At 41.5% G+C, this 19498-nt stretch overlaps 1 protein-coding gene across 1 annotated transcript; it reads left to right on the forward strand.

The window, feature by feature from the left end:
- The first annotated feature begins 98 nt into the window (after positions 1-98).
- On the forward strand, positions 99-18754 carry Gpalpp1 (GPALPP motifs containing 1). Its single transcript, XM_051195357.1, has 8 exons — positions 99-213; positions 4137-4269; positions 5293-5397; positions 8212-8317; positions 12747-12878; positions 13348-13512; positions 14991-15089; positions 17359-18754. Exons 1-8 carry the CDS (start codon positions 126-128, stop codon positions 17575-17577), a joined length of 1047 nt encoding a protein of 348 aa, XP_051051314.1. The 5' UTR covers positions 99-125; the 3' UTR covers positions 17578-18754.
- Positions 18755-19498: the final 744 nt, after the last annotated feature.

A 19498-nucleotide genomic window follows, 5' to 3' on the forward strand; every position in this document is an offset into this window, starting at 1 on the left:
TACGTCATCAGACGAAGCCGGAAAAACTTCCGGCCTTAGCTGCAAAGCTTGGTCTGCCATCGAGGCTGATTTTAACCTGCGTGCGCAGGCTGGCTTGGTCGCTGGACGACCGTGCGTCGCAGCGAATGGCTAGGGACCTGATTGGACCGGCACTGCCGCCAGGTTTCAAGGAGCACGCGACAGCTGAGGACGAGGAGCGGGACCAGAGCCCGGGTAAGCAGCAGCCGGTTCCTGCACTCGTGGGAAGGGCTGGCAGCACGGCGGAGTGGGCGCGGTCAGTCCAGAGGAGCAAGCTGTGCGCAAAGAGGTGTTTGGGGGCCTGATCACTATTAAAAGGACGACACAGTCCCAATATGCGATTGATATGAGCCATATTGTGCTGTGAACAGGCTTGTGCTAACTGACCAGCCTTCGTCCGGTCGTCTGTTTAACCTTTCCATCAACTGTAAGAAAAGATAGATCATGGTACATACATTACAAATGGAGACAGAGACTGGAGAATCGGTGCTTAGGTCACACAGCTAGTCAGTGATGAAGCCCAAATTAGAACCTGGTAGACCTTCGGAGTTAGAAGACCTTTGCCGAAGATGCTATGCATCTCTCGTCCCTGGCCTGACTTCTGGCTTCTCACGCTATCATTCCATCTTACACACGCAGCCCAGTGCTCACACAGCCCGAGTTTATGCTTCCTCAGTGATAAGCTTCTTTTCTCTGCTATGCTTGTACGTATATGCCTGATAATACCAGCACATCCTTCAAATCCCAGTTTAAATGTCGCCCTCCTCCAGGCAGTGGTAGCACGCGCTTTTAATCCCAGCATTCGGGAGGCAAAAGCAGAGTTTTGTGAGTTTGAGGCCAGCCTGCTCTACGGACAGAGTTCCAGAACAACTAGAACGAAAAAGAAGTGTCATCTTCCTGAGCACTGCCACATCTTCCTCGGGGTTTTTCTCAACCCAGTTACACTACTATTTAACACACTCTATTCGAATAATTTATTGACATTAGTCTCCGCCATTTCACTATGTCTTGTAACTTTTCCATGCAATAGGCACGTCCTGTATGCATCAATTCCTCTCACTCTTTCATGCTCTTCTGGTTTTAACATTTGTCCCAGTGTAACCTGGGAGTGACTGTAAGGATTATGCTGGCCTGCCCCTGTCACCTGGCAGAAAGTACTCAGGCAGTACCCTGGGCAGCCCATGGTTACATAACTACTAGTTACACGCAGGTGCAAAGGACCCCTTTAAAAAAAAAAAAAAAAATCCCTGCTCTTTTCCAAGCTGTTCCCCTGGAGGGAAGACAGGACTTTTCCTGTCTCCCTCTTCTCTTCTGTCCTCCCTCTCCCCCTCCTCCTAATAAAACTTCTCACTTAAGCTCTGACTGCCTGGCATGTTTGTCCCCCCCACCGTCACCCTCTCCTGCCGTGGAATCTGCTAAGGTCACCACACTCTTTATCATCTTTATCATAACAGTGACTGTAGTTGGGAAAGAACAAAACTAAAGGAACATTGCAACTATTACTAAGTCTTATTTTCCTTTTCTGGCCCCAGAGACTGTTTCCACCAGAGTCTTCCTTCCAGATGTTGGTTCTAGTGTAGCTATTTTTTTAAAATTCCTTTTATTGCCGGGTATTGGTGGCACATGCCTGTAATCCCAGCATTGGGAGGCAGAGGCAGGTGGATCTCCCAGTTCGAGGCCAGCCTGGTCTTCAGAGTGAGTTCCAGGACAGCTAGCTCAAAATTTTTTTCTTTTACTCTTTTTTTTTTTTTTTTTTTTTTTGTAAACCAAGAAGTTTCCACTTAATTGAGGTTTAAAAAGTGTGAGTGAATTATATTGGGTAAATCCCCTGCAACTTATTTAAGAATTTTAATGGTGCCAGACATTTGAGTTGTGTGTGTGTGTGTTTGTGTGTCCTGTGTAATACCTCAGCTTCAGAATCCTACCACTTTACCCAAATCCTCCACAAGTATGAAAATCTGATTCTCCCATGTTCTCCCTAATCATTTTTTCTGTTTTTTTTAGTCTAGTGTTCTGAATCAGTCTTGTATGGTACTTTTAATTTGCATTTTCTTGTGAGAAATGAAATTGACTACTTATCTTACTTTTTTAAAATCATTTTTACCATTGTGCTATGATGAAGTCTTTTGCTCATTTTCTAGTGAATTGTTTATCTTTTGATTTGTAGAGATTTTACATTTATAATGCAAAGCCTTAGGCTTCATTGTTTCTATTCCTGTGTCTGTGTGTGTGTGGGTGTGTCCGTGTGAATGCAGGTGTCTGAGGAGGCCAGAGGTTGTGGGACCCTTGAAACTAGAGTTACAGGCAGTTGTGAGCCCCCTAACATAGGTGCTGCGAACCAATTTGGGGGCTCTGCAGGGTGCACTCTGAACTGATGGTTGACCTCATTATGGCATTTTTACATAAAATGTTTTTGTGGATTCTTCTCCACATTCCCCTCATACCTCTTCCATCTTCAACCATCACCCATAACCTCCTTTCCCCTTTCAATGTCTAATGTGTGTCCCCGTTCCTCGATGCCTGTTTTAACCCCCTTGCGGCCTCCTTTCTAGTTTCATATTCTATATCCATACACATACATAAACATTATAAGTCATGCTACTCCTATCAGAGAGAACACATTATATTTTCCTCTCTGAAAATGGGTTACCTCACTATAGAATATTTTCCAGTTATATCCATTTTCCTGCAGCTTTCATGACTTCATTTTTCTTTATAGCTTAATAAAATCCCATTGTATATTTTATACCGTATTTCCGTTATCCAGTTGTCTGCTGGTGAACATTTAGTCTAACTCCATTTCCTCCATATGGGGAGTAGAGCATCAGTAAACATGATTGTGCAAGTGTTGCTGTACTGGTTGCAAGTCTTTTGTAAGCTTGACACAGTTTTTGACCATGGTGTTTCATTATAGCAATAGTAACCCTGACTAAGACACTAGTTTTTTTCTTTCTTGTTCTCATAAAATATTAATTGGGTCTACTACATTAGCCATGGCATGGCTATAGTCATACTGTTTATGTAGCCACCACCACAGTTCATCTCTAAAACTCTTCATCTCACGAGCTGAAATCTGTTGAACGAAACTCCCCAACATAGAATGGCTATTCCTGGAGCTATGGCCCTTCCTGCCCACAGCTCCAGGAATAGCCATTCTATGTTATGAATGTGTAGCTCTATGTACCTCCTGTGAGTAGGCTCAAACAGTAGGGGATTTCTGTAACTGTCTGCTACATTTGTCATAATGTCCTCAGGGTTCATCTGTATAGCATTCTAAAGTATTTCCTTCTAGTGAGAATTCCTGGTTTAAACTTTATCATTAGACAGAGCCTCGTTAGAAAGAGCAACAAAGTAGTACAGGCGGGGTAACTAACACGCTCAATTCATTTAGTTACTAAGTAGCAAAGTGTAGATTCAGAGCTAGGGCGCCTACTCCATAGCTTGCAGCCTTGCCTTCCGTTGTGTTAGACACACTGGCCTCTTCAGCCTGGAGCATCAGCTTGTTCTCTGCATGGAGAATGCACAGACTGTTCTCTTCTGCTGACTTTTCTCTGTCTAGAACAGTGGTTCTCAACCTTCCTAAAGCTTCAACCTCTTACTGTAGTGCCTCATGTTATGGTGACCCGTCTCCCAACCATAAAATTATTTTCATGCTACTTTGTAACTGTAATTTTGCTACTGTTGTAAATCATGATATAAATATCCAATATGCAAAATATCTGGTATGTGACCCCAAAAGCGGTTGCAACCTACTGGTTGAGAACCACTGGTCTAGAATGTTCTTTTGGATTGTTGTATGGCCATTGTTGTCCCGTCACTTGAGTCAACCCAAATGCCTTGTCTGAATGTCCTTCCCTGGCCACTGTCTTCCAAATTGCCCTTCTCCCACACAGGCATGCTTTCAGGGTTTCAATAACAGCACTTTTCCTGAACTGATCTTTTTATGTTTGCTTCTTTGGGAGTATTTACTCTGTCACTGGTGGGTGGATGGGTTGGTGGGAGAATAGCTAGAAGATAAAATCCACAGTAAATGCTAGCCATCTGTGGCCATGGAAAGAAAACTTCAGCCAGGAGGACTGAGTGAAAGAGTTGTAACCCATCCAACCAACCTTGTGCAGTTGCAGGGCCCGCTTTGCCCCCTAATTACAGAAGCAGCAGTTCAGACTCCTCAGACAGTGATGAGGACAGCAGTTCTTTGTCTGAAGAAGGAAATCAAGAGTCTGAAGACGATGACACTGGTCCAACTGCCAGGTGAGTCACTGAATTCCACAGAGAAGCAAGCCTCACACCTCTCTCAAGTTGGCTGAGCAATGGCTGCTAAGGAAGAACACCATGCTTGAATTTGTGCAGCACAGGGAAAATGTCTTCTCACCTGGCATGTCACAGTCTACACCTTCTACAAAGAACTTATTCTAATTGGATGTGGGGGTACCCACTTTTAATCCCAGCACTCTTGAGGCTGAGCCAGGCGATCTGTGTGGGTTGAAGGCCAGCCAGGACTACATAGTGATACCCTGTCTCCAAAAAAATAAAAATGGGCTTATTCTAGCAGTGTGTAGATGAGGAAATCCCTGAAATGAGTGGATGAATTAATGAATTAATAAGATTGGTGTGTGAAGTACTAGGGAATCAAACCTATGGCCTAGAGCAGTGTAGGTAAGCTCTCTGCCACTGAGCTACATCTCCAGCCCAATAAAGGTTGATATATTTAAAAGGTTTTTCCTTAACATATTATTGAAATAACTAAATATTATAAGTAAAGCCCATAGAATTTCTTTTTAAAATTGATATGCAGTTGATGTTCTGTTTAAATAAGTGATTCCCTTCTAATCTAGCCTTACCAACCATGAGTCAGGTAGATAAGTTGAACCTTTGTTTTTTACAGGTTAATAAGATTTTTGATGCCCTTTTAAGATTAGGAGACAGAAAAAGGCAACTTACTATGCTTCTGAGAGGGAGACTAAAAACCAAAGAAAGGGTTGAATAGACCTTGAGATTTTTTTTTCCCACATAGTAAAATCTTTAATTCTCTACAAGATCCAGAATACTTATGTAGTTCTAAAAAATGAATAACTGAAGATAAATTTCAGGAAAAGATTAAGAACTATTGTAACTGTTAAGATTAACAACTTTTTTTTTTTTTTAATTTGGCGGGGTTAATTGATTGTATCTCAGTGTGTATTTATGTAAAGTTAATATTTTCTCTCAAAATTAGAACTTTTCTGTTTTAAAAAATTTAACATCTGTTTAACTTAAGTTGTTCTGTATCTTTAGAAAACAGAGGCGAAATCAAGATAGAGAAGACGACGACGACGATGATGGGTTTTTTGGACCAGCCCTTCCTCCTGGATTTAAGAAGCAGGACGATTCTCCTCCAAGGTGCAGGGTGCAGGCCAGCCTGTCCTGGGACAAAGGGTCCTGGAGAACACTATAAGACAAACATTCTTGAGTCTGAAATGGGGTACACCTCTAGAACCAGTTCTCAGGGAGCTTGAACAGCACATGACGATTTACTAATATAATGCATATTACATGCATGCCAGTATGTCAGAGCACATAGAAGAGATGGCTGTTTTTATATTCAGAGTTGAGGATCTCATCTGCAAATTCCTAATTTCCAAATAACTATTTCTTTGAAGTACAGCAGGACTACACAGTCTGCTGCCATTTTATATAATCCTCAAACAAATAATACTTTTACATTTTTAAAGAGTAATTCAGATGATATAGGTACACAGATGTGGTTAAAAGTTAGGACCTACTACTTGCCTTTTATAGATAAGTTACTGGCCCATGGGATATCGAATTCCTTCCAGAAGAGCTATTATATTATATATGGACCATCTCACCTGAAAATTCAAAATAGTTCCAAATCCCAGACTTGAGTGCAACCAACCTGACACCTCAAGTCTGCTATTCAGTGTCCACAACCTTGCTTTATGCATGTAATCATTACCTAGCACATTATATTCAGTTGCCTTAGGTTATTTGCAGAAGGTGTATGTGAAATACAAATGGATTTTCTTGTGTAGACTTGAAACCCTTTCCCCGGGGTTTCTCATTACTCATTTGTAAATAGTTCAGAATCTAAAATTTGAAATGCTCCTGATTCATGCATTTTGGATAAGGTTTACTTAACTTGTACTTAGTCTGTGGTAGTGTCTTTCTTGAAAATTAGATTTTGGTGGTTTGTCTAGGCATTGTTTTACCTTACATGTCTTTTGCTCTTATATGATGATTTCTTCCTGGATATGTTTCTTGTGCTTTCTCTTTGGTTCATTTATTTATTTTTTTTTCTGCTTGTTTGTTTTTTCCTATTCTGGTTTGTTTGTTTTTATCTTATTTGTAGATGACTTTTCTAATGAGAGAGAGAAAGAAATGATGTAGATTTGAGTGGGCAGGGAGGTGGGAGGGTCTGAGAGGGGTTGGGGGAAGGGAAACTTTAATCATAATACATTAAATGGGAAAATAATCTATTTTCAATTTTTTAAAAAAGGGTAAAAAAGAAAATAACATTTTGGACAATAAAACCCATGTGTGAAATAACTAGTAGCATATATTGGAGTAAAAGGCCTCTGATACAACTGCAGCATGCCATGGCTATATTGCATTCACTATATGTGAAAATTTATATTACATTTTATTTATTTGTAGGGTGACACATGGCACCACTGCACATGTGGAGGTCACAGGACAACCTGGGGAAATTGGTTCTCTCTCTGAGTCCAGGAATTGAACTCAGGGCCTCAAGCTCGGCAGCAAGAGCCTTTACCACCTGAGCCTTCTCACTGGTCTAATATATTTACTATCTTCTAAGATTATGCCACAGATTTTATCTCCAGAAACTCTAAAGTCGTAATTTTAATGTCTGTGTAGCTCTAGTAAGAATTATACTTAGAAAACAAACAAACACTTGTCCATTCCCTTGTAGCTTGTAAATGATAGCTAATTGGATTTTTCTGATAATTTGAAATTTGCCCTTTCAAGACAAAACTAGTATACACAAAGAGGATTCATGTACCCAAGACAAGATTATTAAGGGGTCAGAACCATTCACTGTCAATACTGCTTCCCTCTGCCCAGAAGCCAGGCAGGGAGGCTCTACGTGAACATGGTGCCATCTGGCCATCCCGCTGAGGAGTTGAGTGGCATCTGAGTAGGTAACACCCTCCAGGGAGAGCCCTGAGGAAAACATTGGATAAAGGAACTGCAAGTATGTAATGAGAAGAAAGTACATTTCCCTTGTATTTTCTTCTCTACAAAAAGACTCAGTACCGAGGCAGTTCTTTCTTGTATTGATGACAGTTCCCTGAGAACAAGGTAGTAATGCAACTCTAAAAATCATGAACTTTGACATAAAGACTCCAGGGCTCAGATTCCAGCTCAGCACCTTGTTGGTGGTATCGATCTTGGCTATGAATTTTTCCCAGAGCGAAATCCTTACGTGGGAAGGGATTGTTTAAGGAACTACAAACATTCACCAGTGAAATGTGATTGGCACAGCAAGGCCCTGCTGCTTCACCTGGGCACCCAGTGGGCCAGCCGCATTCTTCCATAGCCTCGCTGCTGGGCTATTAGCACGGACCTGTGGGTTTGTACCGCCGTGGTGCATGGCCACTGACTGCTGGCAGGGCTGTGTTTGCCTGCTGCACACGTGTTTAGAAGAACACACTTTGTGTGTAAGTAGTTCTGACCGTAATTGCAAGGCCCAATGTCATTTTCAGTGGATAGCAGATATCAAAACAGCAGAGTCAACACAAACAGAGGGCACAAGATGCCCTCATGGGTATAGTCAGATCAAAAAGATGGAAAGTTTTTGCGTTAGAGTAGTTGATGACTCAGCAGATAAATGTACTTGTCCCACAGCCTGAGAACTTGAGTTCAGTCCCTGTTCCACTGAGCTCCATATGCATACTGTGGCTCATGCCCATCAATAAATAAAAATATTTTTTTCTAAAAATGAAGAACACTACCAATACTAGTAAAAACAGTTACAAAAGTTCTTAATTTTTTTTTAAACAAGCTTGTTTCTAATTTAAATTTTAAAAAAAGGAAAACAAAACAAAGTTCTTATTTTCAGCATTTGTTATGGCTGGCTTTCTTATGATTGTGAACTTTTATTCTAAAATTTAGAGTAAACTAAACAGCTTTTTAAAGTTATGAGAGGATGACAATGGTGTATTTTATTTTCAGGCCTATGATCGGCCCTGCATTGCCACCTGGTTTCATTAAGTCTTCACAGAGAAGTGACAAACGCAGAGAGGATCCAGGGCAAGTGTCACCATTCTTCAACTCAGAGGTTTGGAAACTTCATTTAAAGAATAAAATGTGTAACAAACTCAGAACCTGAATGATTCAGCATCTGTAATCATGTGGCTCACATGACGTAAGATAATCCAGATATGAGTCTCTGAACACATTGCCAGCTCACCTCGAGAGTAAAACACCCACTGCCAACTGAATGTGAGAATAGAACACCCAGAGATGAAATGAAAGCTGTTCTCACACTGACAACTTAGCAAAACAAGATTGTCAGGGATCATGGTGCATAATGTCTGTTGTGATTTTAAGTAAGGTTGGTATCACAGATACCGAGCTCAGTGGGCATCCCCAGAGGAATTCCAGGTTATTGTGTCCCCAGACAAGGAAGTGAGCATTGACACCGTTTGCATCAGAAGCAGAGATGGTTTGCTAAGAAAGGATCCACTGCCAACCAAGAGAACAGTCAGTGTCTTGAGTGGGTCTGTTCAGAGGTGAGCTGCCTTGCCTCATGGTGCAGACTCTTGGCTGATCTGTATAGACAGGCATCCTCTCGGATGCCGTCTGTTACAAATAATTCTACGTTTCACATCTCCTTAATCTTAACTCTCCACCCAGGAGTAGGAGTCGAGTTCACCTGCAGACACTTTGGCATACTCTGCCCTCAGGTCACTTTCCAGATTTAACCGGATGGGGAGGTGTTTAGTCTTCCTCTTTGCCAACGATTTCTCCCACACACTAATTTTGTCACCTTTGCCCAGGGCTCTGTGGGCCTCACTCTCTGCCCTGTTCTCCTGTTTGAGATAATAAACCTGTGAAGACACTAAATAAGTCACCCAGGGCATCAAAACTGTCCCAGGTTAGGCTTGTTCCTATGATTCTGATTTTCAGTTAAGTGTGTTATTTCTGTTTGCATCTCTGATCCTCTGTCTAGTTTGTGTCTCTCAAAATCATAGGTGATTTTTGTCTCTAAAAATACCGAGCAAGATGTGATGAAATTTTACCTTCATGAAAACCATCTTATTAGATAAATGTTAAAATAATATTAGCTTACCCTGCCACCAAACACTAATGTTTTTATTTGTTCATTGGATTTTTTTTTTTTTTTCTTTAGACAGGGTTTCTCAGTGTAACAGTCTTAGTTTCCTGGAACTCACTTTGTAGACCAGGCCTCAAACTCACAGAGATCCTCCTGCCTCTGTTCCCAAGTGCTGGGATTAAAGGCATGCACTACCTGTTAAGAGCAGTTTTCCTGCCAGCCTGGTCCTAGAGCTGCATCAGCCCCAAATAACACCGAGAGACGCTGTATTAGATATACAGCTGTTGGCCTGTTACTGGCATTTCTTATTGGCTAGCTCTGTCTTAAATATTACTCTATTTCTATTAATCTAAGTGTTTTCATGTGGTATCATCTTACCAGAGAGAGGGTCCAGACCTTCTTCTCCCTCAAGTCTCTACATGTTGACTTTCCTCCTACCTCTCCCCAAATCCTTCTTGTCTCCTAGTCCCGCCTATCTTGCGTTCCTATTGGCCAACAGGACTTTATTCATTAACCAACAAGAGAAACATTTATAAAATGGCTCTCCCATCAACCACCCAGCGTGGATTTTTGTTTTGTTTTGTTTTTGTTTTGTTTTTTGTTTGTTTTATTGGGGTTTTTGTTTTATTGAGCTTCTGTTTGTTAGTTAATCAGCTTGTTTGATTTTTGAGGCAGGGTCTTTTCATAACCCTCGCTATCCTGAAATTCCCAGAGATCCCCTCTGCCTCTGTCCCTCTGCCCCTCTGCCTCTGTGCTGAGATTAAAGACATGTGTCACCAATCCTGGCCACAGACACTAATGGTTCCTAAAACTTTAAAAGTTTATCATAGAAGCTGGAGAAATAGCTCATCAGTTAAGAGCTTTTGCTGCTATTCTAGAGGACCCAAATTCAGTTCCCAGCATCCGCACTGGGTGTAACTCCACCTCTAGGGGATGCAATAAAATTTTCCAACCTCCGTGTGCATCACATATGTGGAATATTCATACAAAGAAACAAACATATAAATAAAAATACACCTCTTTTTTTAAAGGTTCATTATATATTTTGTATTTGGTTACCTTAAGCCACAAAGGTTTATGTCTACAGAAAGCACAGATACACTTAAGATAACATTTGTGGGCCGGTGAGCTGCTCAGTGGGTAAAGGTGCTTGCTGCACAAGCCTGACAGCCTGAGTCCCATCCCTGGAGTGCATGTAAAGATGGAAGGAGAGAAACAGCTCCGTAGTGTTGTCCTCTGACCTCCATGCATACTGGGACATGTGTACGCATGTGCACGCTCAAACACACACACACACACACTGTTAGTATTTTTTTAATTTGGCAATGTTTATGACAGCACAGTTTACTATTGGAGAAGTAAGCTGTCAACACTTAAGGTTAAATCAGCAGCAGGTTGGATTAAAGAAGAGCGTGGAAAGGCTCTCGTGAAAGTACAGAAAACACTGGTCCTGAAAGTGTTATCCTTAGGTACCAGTTTTAAAACTTCATGTAAGTTCTCTAGTCTTCTTAATAAACTTATTCAGAGATCTGTTCCCTCAAGAAGAAATAAAAAAGAATATCATTTCACAGTTTAATTGTAAGAATCAACTGTGGCGTTGGATGCCAGAACCCATCACACTGTGTGTGTGTGTGTGTGTGTGTGTGTGTGTGTGTGTGTGTGTGTTTCAGAGTAAGACACAAGAGCAGGAATAAAATTATTTAATCGCACTTCTATGAGTTTAAAAAGAATAGTCCAAGATAGAAGCTACTGTTGTGTGGTTAAAGGGGAAATGAAACAAACTCCTTATCCAGATAGCTCAAAAAATAAAATAAGGTGCAGAAGCCGTCATAACCAAAGGACAAGCATAGTATTACTCATTGTAGTAAATCTACTGAGGACAAGAACAAACTCTAAGCCTTGGGATGCTACAGCTTCTACCCAGAGTCATACGTGGGAATCATCAATAGGATCAGAACAAGACACAGCCCCAGCCCATCTCCATTCCTGTGTGTTAGCTGAAACACCTTCTACTGGAGGGCCCCGTGGCCACACTGAGCTGGGGTTCAGGGGTGATCTTCACTGTCCCTCCTGTCCTCCATAAGGATCTTTCCAGACTTGCTTTAGTCCTGCAGCAGCCACCCACATTCCCTTGGGACTCTGCCTTTTGGTGTGGACCCTGGTCCCCCCCCCCCAGCTCTTTTCCACAGCCCCTCTCAGCCTTTCCTCCTGGCCTGTCTACATTTTTTTCTGTCACCAATCAACCTACAGAAGCATTGTCTACCAGGAACCCCCACAGCCACCACACTTGCTTAGGATCCACAAAAGGCAATAGCAACCAGAGAACAAAAAAACCCACCCAACAAAGACAAGGCCTGATATAGATGCCAAGAAATACCTCATTCGTAATAATTCCAGCTGCCTAGATCTTGATACAAAAGCACAAACATGAACAGCCAAGACAATATGCCTCAACCAGAAGCCAGTAACCCTATTGCAGTAGGCCCTGAAAAATGCAATATACCTAAAAGCTTAAGGCAAGGGCACTTAAGATAGCAGTTGTGGATAGAGTGGAGGACCTTAAAGAGTATAAATAAATCCCTCAATGAAGTCTGAAAATACAGTTGAATGAAATATTGAAAATAATTCAAGTCATGAAAGTAGAACTTAACAAAGAAATAGAACCACTGAAAAGAAACCCCAAACTAAATAAAACTGGAAACAAAAAATTTAGAATGTAAAATATAAGCCTCACCAACAAAGTACAAGACATGGAAAAGGAAATTTCCAGTGTTGAAGGCAAGGTAGAAAAAGTGGGTAGCTCAGTTGAAGAAATGTTAAATCTAAAACAAAAGGGACCAAGAGGTATCCAGTTATCTGCACTATTTTGTTGATGTATCTATGTCAGTGTTTGGGAGCTATTAATACAGTACTTGTTTCATAAAAGCTGATAGCAATGCCCTGATTCACTTGCCATATTCCAAAGAGCCGTTTATGTACAGAGAAGAAAATAGCTTTCAAATGTGTCATTTCTGATCTATTGTTAATAAATAAATACCAGGAACACTGTTGAAAAGAATTCTAAGGCCAGATCTCTGCACTAAGAAGAGAGTTGAACTCCTGGAGGTGTGACTCAGTGGTAGAGTCCTTGCCCAACATCTACAAAGCCTGGGTTCCTACCAGCAACATAACAAGGATGGGGTATGAATAGGAATAATATAATGAGGTCAACGATGACATAGGAAGAGAAATAAGAGAGTCCACACGCTATGGAGCCGTCATCTTCAAGGAAGCTAAGGGAAAGCTCACTGTTAAGTGATGGGATACCAATATACTTTTGTTTGTCCTATTGTTTATGTATAACCCATTTCAGTTAAATTCCAAGTGGTTTAAGATCATTGTCTATAACCTGTTGGTCTCTTCTTATAAAGATGCTGTCTTGTTTTAACAGGAAGCAGAGAGCAGTGACGATGAGGATATTGTTGGACCAATGCCCGCAAAAGGACCTGTTGACTATAGTGTAACAACAGAATTTGAAAAAAGGGCCCAGAGAATGAAGGAAAAATTAACCAAAGGAGATGATGTAAGGGTTTTTTTTCCTGATTTATTTGATGTGTATGAGTGTTTTTGTGTGTGTGTGTGTGTGTGTGTGTGTGTGTGTGTGTGTGTGTGTGTGTATGCAAATGCACCAAGTGTGTCTGGTGTCTAAGGAGGTTAGAGAGAGTCTGATCCCCTGGAACTGGAGTTAGAAATGGTGGTGAGCAGCCAAGTGGACACTAAGAACTGAACCTGTGTCCTCTACAAATCAGCAAGTGCTCTTAAACTCTGAGCCAACTCTCTACCCCTAGGAAATAGCATAGATTGTGTAAGTGTATAGGGGTGTGTGTGTGATGGCTTTTGTTTTGAGACAGAGTCTCACTTTGTAGCCCTGGTTAGCCTAGAACTCACTATTTGGCCTTGAACACATAGACATCTGCTTGCCTCTGTCTCCCCAGAGCTGGAACTAAAGGCATGTGCCACCATGCACAGCCACTGCTTTGTTTCTCATACAGAATTCATCTAAACCAATCACAAGAGAGTCATGGATGACTGAGCTTCCTCCAGAAATGAAAGACTTTGGTCTTGGACCAAGAACCTTTAAGAGAAGAGCTGATGATAAATCCGGAGACCGATCCGTCTGGACAGACACCCCAGCTGACAGGGAAAGGAAAGCTAAGGTAACTGGGGTTTTTTCCCCTTTTTTTTTTTTTTTTTTTTTTTGTTTTGTTCATGTAGTCTATCTAGTTTGGCTTGAACTGGCAAAGGTACAAGATGAAATTATGTAAGGGTACTGATGATGTAGGGTTTTAGGACACTTGTGCATGACCCCAGGACTTGGGATGATGGCTCTGAATTCATTGTTTCACCCTAGTGAGGCATTTTGTACTCATGGCATTTTGTGAAGTGAAAGCAAGCAGTATTCAGGAGAATTACAGAGATGTGAGAAATTGAGGGAAAGTGTGAGATTAAAGAAAATTGGAAGTCCCGAGAATGATAGGGGTTTCCAAGAACTTCCTTGTCTCGGGTTTTTATAGGTCTGTGACAAAGGCTAGGCAAGGGCTGAGCAGTTGCTGTGAAGTTGCTTAGTTCTCTGGGCTATTGTGAAGGCAGTGGGTAGCCTACATGCACTGTGCATGTTCCCTGGTCCATCCAGAGACATGGGCTGTTTATATGCAGCCCATCCAGCGAGAGACAGTCAAAGCCTCCCCTTAGCCCTCTCTGACGTGAGCCTTACTAGCCATTGACCTGGACTGTCCCTGGCTGCTGTTTCTCACTTTGCAAGTGTTTTAGAGTGTACCAGGCTATTTCTTCTGGGCCACCAACTAGCTTCCAAACCATGACACTGGAGACTTCTTATCGATTATGAATGCTCAGTCTTGCTTAGGCTTCTTTCTTGCTAGCTCTTATAACTTAACCTGTTGTCTTCAACTACATTTTGCCACAGGGCTTTTTACCTTTCTTTACTTCTGCGTATCTGTTTCACTGCTCCTCATGTCTGGCTGTCGGCTGTCTGGCTTCCATGTACGTGTGTGTGTGTGTGTGTGTGTGCGCGCGCGCATGTGTGTGCGTGTGTGTGCGTGTGTGTGTGCGTGCGCGTGCGTGTGTGTGTTGGAATGTCTTTGTTTCTGTTATGGTACACCCTCTCTTTGACTTTGTGTCACACACCTTTGCCGTTCTTGCTTCTGTTAGTCCCAGTTTGTTGGCAGGTTTCTTGGGTTTTTCTGCATAGACACTCATACCATCATTGGATGCTGACAGTGTCCTTTTCTTTCTTTTCTTTTTTCTTTTCTTTCTTTTCTTTCTTTCCTTTCTTTCTTTTTTTTGTCAGTATATATACAGTTTTTAATTTTTCCATTTACTGTTTTTGAAAGCATACAGTGGAAGTTTTCTTGTGTATTATTTTCCCACATTTTTGTGTCATTGTTAGTCCAAACTCACCCTGAGTTTCTTCCAGCTGGGTGACTGGGAGGGTTTGGTTTGGATTCCATTGTCCTCTTTCTCCTGCACTAACTATCCCTCCCTCCTCAGGTATGCAGCTGTTTCTGACTGGGAGGAATTCAAGCAGCCTGGCTGTAGTTCAGTTTCTTGTCATTTGAAATTAATAGTATTTCTTTTTGATTCTATTTTAAGTGATGTTATTGTGTTCATTCTTCAGGAAATACAAGAAGCGAGGAAGTCACTCATTAAGAAAGATGAAGAAAACATATTGTCAGGAAGGGATAAGAGACTTGCTGAGCAAGTGTCCTCATACAACGTGAGTGAAAAATAAAATATAATCCCTTCTCTTCCAAACAACTCTCCTCCTCTCCATCTTCCTCTCTTTTCCACTTTTTTTTTTTTGTGCTGAGATTTTCCTACCTCGTCCATATTGCCCTCTGACTTTTGCTCCAGAGTTTGTTAGTCCTCATATTTTTCTGTCTTTCAGGTTTTTTGTTTTGTTTGGTTTTGGTTTTTCGAGGCAGGATTTCTTTCTATAACACTGCCTGTACTGGAACTTGCTTTGTAGACCAGGCTGGCCTTGAACTCACAGTGATCCACCTGCCTCTGCCTCCAGAGTGCTGGGATTAAAGGTGTGCACCTCTGCCACCTGGCACAGTTCTAATTTTTTCTTCTCTCTCTCTCACTCATACTTTTGAAATCAATGTTATTCCAATTCTAAACAAAAAATAATGGGAATGGCAATGCAAACAAAATCTGACCACTGGATAGTGTGATGTGCTCTTGCAGTCTTATCTTTGAAATTCAGGAAGGAAACAGTTGTATTCCAAATATGCAAGGCCAAAAAAAGGAAGGTATGTTTTAACTTCCACATTCACTCTGAAGCCCCTTCAGCATCCCAGTGAAGTATATGGTCTGCTTAGCTAACTGAGGTGACGCACACACCGTATCACGGGTGTCACATGGCAGTTGCTATGACGCTAAACATCCTAGGCACATTTTCTCACAGGCCAGCATCCTCATCCAGGAGCGCAGTTGTTTGAGCAACCTCTAGATGATGGGCAGCTGTGTCTTACACCTTGAATTTGATGGGTCCTGTTGGTATAGAACACAGGCGGGTGCAGCTCCATGCCCAGGCTGTCTATATACTTCTTGAATGGTTCTTTCAACTATACTGGGACTTGACTCCTGAACCTGCTGACTTATGTAAATGTCTCAGATGGACCAAGCCCTGGTAAAGTAATAGAAATAGGTTAATTTAAGTTGTAAGAGCTAGTTAATAGTAAGCCTGAGCTATCAGCCAAACATTTATAATTAATATTAAGACTCTGTGTTGATTATTTGAGAACTGGCAGGCATGAAAGTAATGTCTACCTACAGGTGTAGTGGAGTACTCCTGTAATGCCAGCATTTGAGTAGTGGAGCAGAAGGGTCAGGAGTTAAAGGTCAGCCTCAGCTACACAACAAACAAGTTGGAGGCCAGCCTTGGCTATCTGAGATCCTGTCTCTTCATAGCCATATAGGAAAGTCATCTTTACAGATGCTTCATAGGACAAATCAGTTTGAAGAAAGACTAAATGAGGGGCTGGAGAGCTGGCTCATCAACTAAGAGTGCTTAGTGCTCTTGTGTAGAACCTGAGTTCTCCAATTCCGGGAACTCTGATGTTCTCTTCTGACCCCTGTGCACTCTTGTACACATATCCACAGAAACCCATGCAGGATCACACACACACACATGCATTCTTTTAATCTTCGAAAAAGGATCAACTAAATGACAGTCGTTGTGAATACCCTTAAAAGGCCCCTGCTTTACTGGTCCCGAATGCCATTCTGTGCAGCCTGGAGTGTGTGTGTGCATCCTTCCAGCTGGTCCCGAATGTCATTCTGTGCAGCCCGAGGTATGGGTGCCTCCTTCCAGCTTTGAGGCTGCTGCTCTGCCATCTCCTCCATCCCTCCCTGGTCCTTCCAGCCCAGGCTAGTCTACTGAGAGGTCCACAGCAAATCCCTAACTTGCTAAACCATTACCTTTACACAGACCTTGTCTGAAAATGGTATCTAGGTAGACCTGAAACTGTGAGCATCAATCTAAGCTAAGAGGAGAAGGGGAAGGAAGGCGGTTAGGTAAAGCAGAACTTTGGGTGAGACGAGCATCTTCCAGTCTGCCCATGCGCATCTGCACAGTTCCCGAATTAGACTGCTTCTGTGCTCCCTGCTTCATAGCTCACTCCTGCCAGTGCCTTCACCTCTTTCTACCTGAGTGGCTTCAGGACCTCTCCATCTATGAAGTGGGAATAATTTGCTCATTCTTGGTTTGTATTCCTGTTAAGACTTAAGTAACCATGATGACTGGCTTCCTTCCTTTCTTACTCTTTCACTACATGACACTTGTAGATGTCTTTGTTCCTTTTGAATCATATTTAGCACAGCTGTACATTTTCTTCACAGATGCTGTCTTGTATCCAGAAGCCCCCATCAGGGCTTACGAACATCTCTCATTTACATGCTCTGGTCCAGTCTGCATTATGGTGTAGACTGTGTGTAACCTACATGCACTAAGGTGTTTGCTTCTGTCCTGTTTTCCATAGGAATCAAGAAGATCAGAATCCCTCATGGACATTCATCATAAAAAGTTAAAGAATAAGGCTGCCGAAGATAAAAACAAGCACCAAGAGAGGATACCATTTGACCGTGACAAAGATCTCAAGGTTAATCGCTTTGATGAGGCTCAGAAAAAAGCCCTAATAAAGAAGTCCCGAGAACTAAACACCCGGTTTTCACACGGCAAAGGCAACATGTTTTTGTGAGTGAGTGTACTTCCAGGAGGTACACTCGTGCTGAACAGTCGGAACCCCTCAGAACATCCCTTTGTCTATAGTAATTATGTGCACCAATACTTTTCCCTTTTGTAATAAAGTAGATTCAGAGTCTACATTTTTATAAATTGTAACATTTGAAAAGTTGGGGGTAAAATGCAGTGAACTGGGAAAAATAACTTTTGTCTTCACAATAGCCTAACAGGAAGGACATTGCTATTAGAAACGCTGAGGGTTCCATTGGAGAGAAATGGTACTTCACAGAGTGTGACATGCAGCTTGAGGGGCCGTGCGTCCCCTTAGATGCCGGGGTATGTGTATGAGTGAATGTGCGTGTGTCCCTGCATGCATGTGTGTTCACTTAATTGTTTGGTTTTTTTTGAGACAGGGTCTCACTGTGTAGTCTTGTCTGGCCTGGAACTCACTGTGTATCATAGCAGACTGACCTCAAACTCACAGAGATCCATCTGCCTCTGCCTCCCAAGCACTGGGATTAAAGTCGAGCGCCACCAGGCTTGAAAAGAGTTATTGCTTCAGAAAGCCTCTCTAAGTTTTTACAACTCATGCACCATTTATTCCTGGTCCCATCTGATGAGCATTTGTGGTGTCGGTTAAGGAGCTGCGTAAGCACTGAGGATGCTTCTGAAGTTCCTTGTGATCTGTAGCAGTATGAAATGGACTTGATATTCCGGTGTGATTTTAAGGCAATATGAACTTTAAAGTGTTCTCCAGCTTACTGAACTGTTAACCTCAGTGGGATTTCTCTATTTGTTAGAGGATGATCTTTAAAAATATACAAATTTATCCTGTTCTGTGAATCTTTTAAACTAATATGGGAACAGACAATCAGTGTTTGTTATATGGAATAGAATATTTTGGGTGTTCCTGGCTTTTCTTCATATAATTATTTTAAGAATCCATCCTCACAACCCTCCAGTCCCCAGTGTTTTTTGGTGTTTTATAATTTTCTTCTTGGTTCTGGGTAGGACTGTACACTGAATCTCTACCACAGCCTGAACCTATTTCCTCAAATATATTTAACCTGCCCCAAAGTCAGTTTGTACAATCCTTGCAAATCCATGAATTTTACATTGTGTGGTTTATCTCCCAAATGTCACCTAGTGAAAGCACATGTGACTAAAAATATAGACCATGGAGTTTTGTTTGATGCCTGGGAGTTTTTATTAACTGTCTGATAAGCGGTTGTTTTTATTGGTTTTAAGTAAAAAGTATGTTTGGAATATCTCATGTTAAGGAAATATTCTTGTGATTTTTTTTTTTTTTTAAACTCAAGAAAAGGAAGCAATCTGAAGGACATCATACCCATCTGTTGTCATTCATGTAAAGTCTAGGAATCCTGTCTTCAAGGTCTCACCCAGCTGTCTGCATCTTGGAACATGGATAGTCTGATTCATATATGTGCATAGCACATTGTAGCTGGTTTACTGGAATATTAATCCTGAACATCTTTTAAATTAGCCCAATAATCCCTGAAAGTGGGAAATCTGTACTCATGACCCCACTAGTGGGAGTGATCAATGCTTCTTAACCTGTTAAACAGAAGCTCCCAAATAGGGAGATAAAACCTAAATTTCAATTCTGTGTATTTCTTGCAGGTTTTCTTGTTCTGCTAACTCTGTAGTTCTAATGAAGCATATCATTTTAATGGGAAAACATTCTGATTCCCGATTCATGTGAACTTTATACAAACTGGGCAAACTGTTCAGATTACAATATAAAGTGTTTCTTAATAATGTCATATTTGTGTACTATTGTAAACAGCCTATCCAATGACTATTGCTTTTAAGAACCTGAGTTATTCTTAGTGAATTGAAGAGGCTTGTTGTCTACGTAGAATTGGACAGAGCTACCTTTTGACTAAAGTGAGTGTTTCTGAACATAAAACTTTATA

This window comes from Phodopus roborovskii, unplaced genomic scaffold (genome assembly GCF_943737965.1).
Source record: "Phodopus roborovskii unplaced genomic scaffold, PHOROB, whole genome shotgun sequence".
Taxonomy (NCBI): domain Eukaryota; kingdom Metazoa; phylum Chordata; class Mammalia; order Rodentia; family Cricetidae; genus Phodopus; species Phodopus roborovskii.

Coding starts and splice junctions, on each gene's coding strand:
- Gpalpp1 (XM_051195357.1), top strand. CDS start 126: ATGGCTAGGGACCTGATTGGACCGGCACTGCCGCCAGGTTTCAAGGAG. Junction 8,318..12,746: donor CACCATTCTTCAACTCAGAG/GTTTGGAAACTT, acceptor TTGTTTTAACAG/GAAGCAGAGAGCAGTGACGA. Junction 12,879..13,347: donor AATTAACCAAAGGAGATGAT/GTAAGGGTTTTT, acceptor TTTCTCATACAG/AATTCATCTAAACCAATCAC.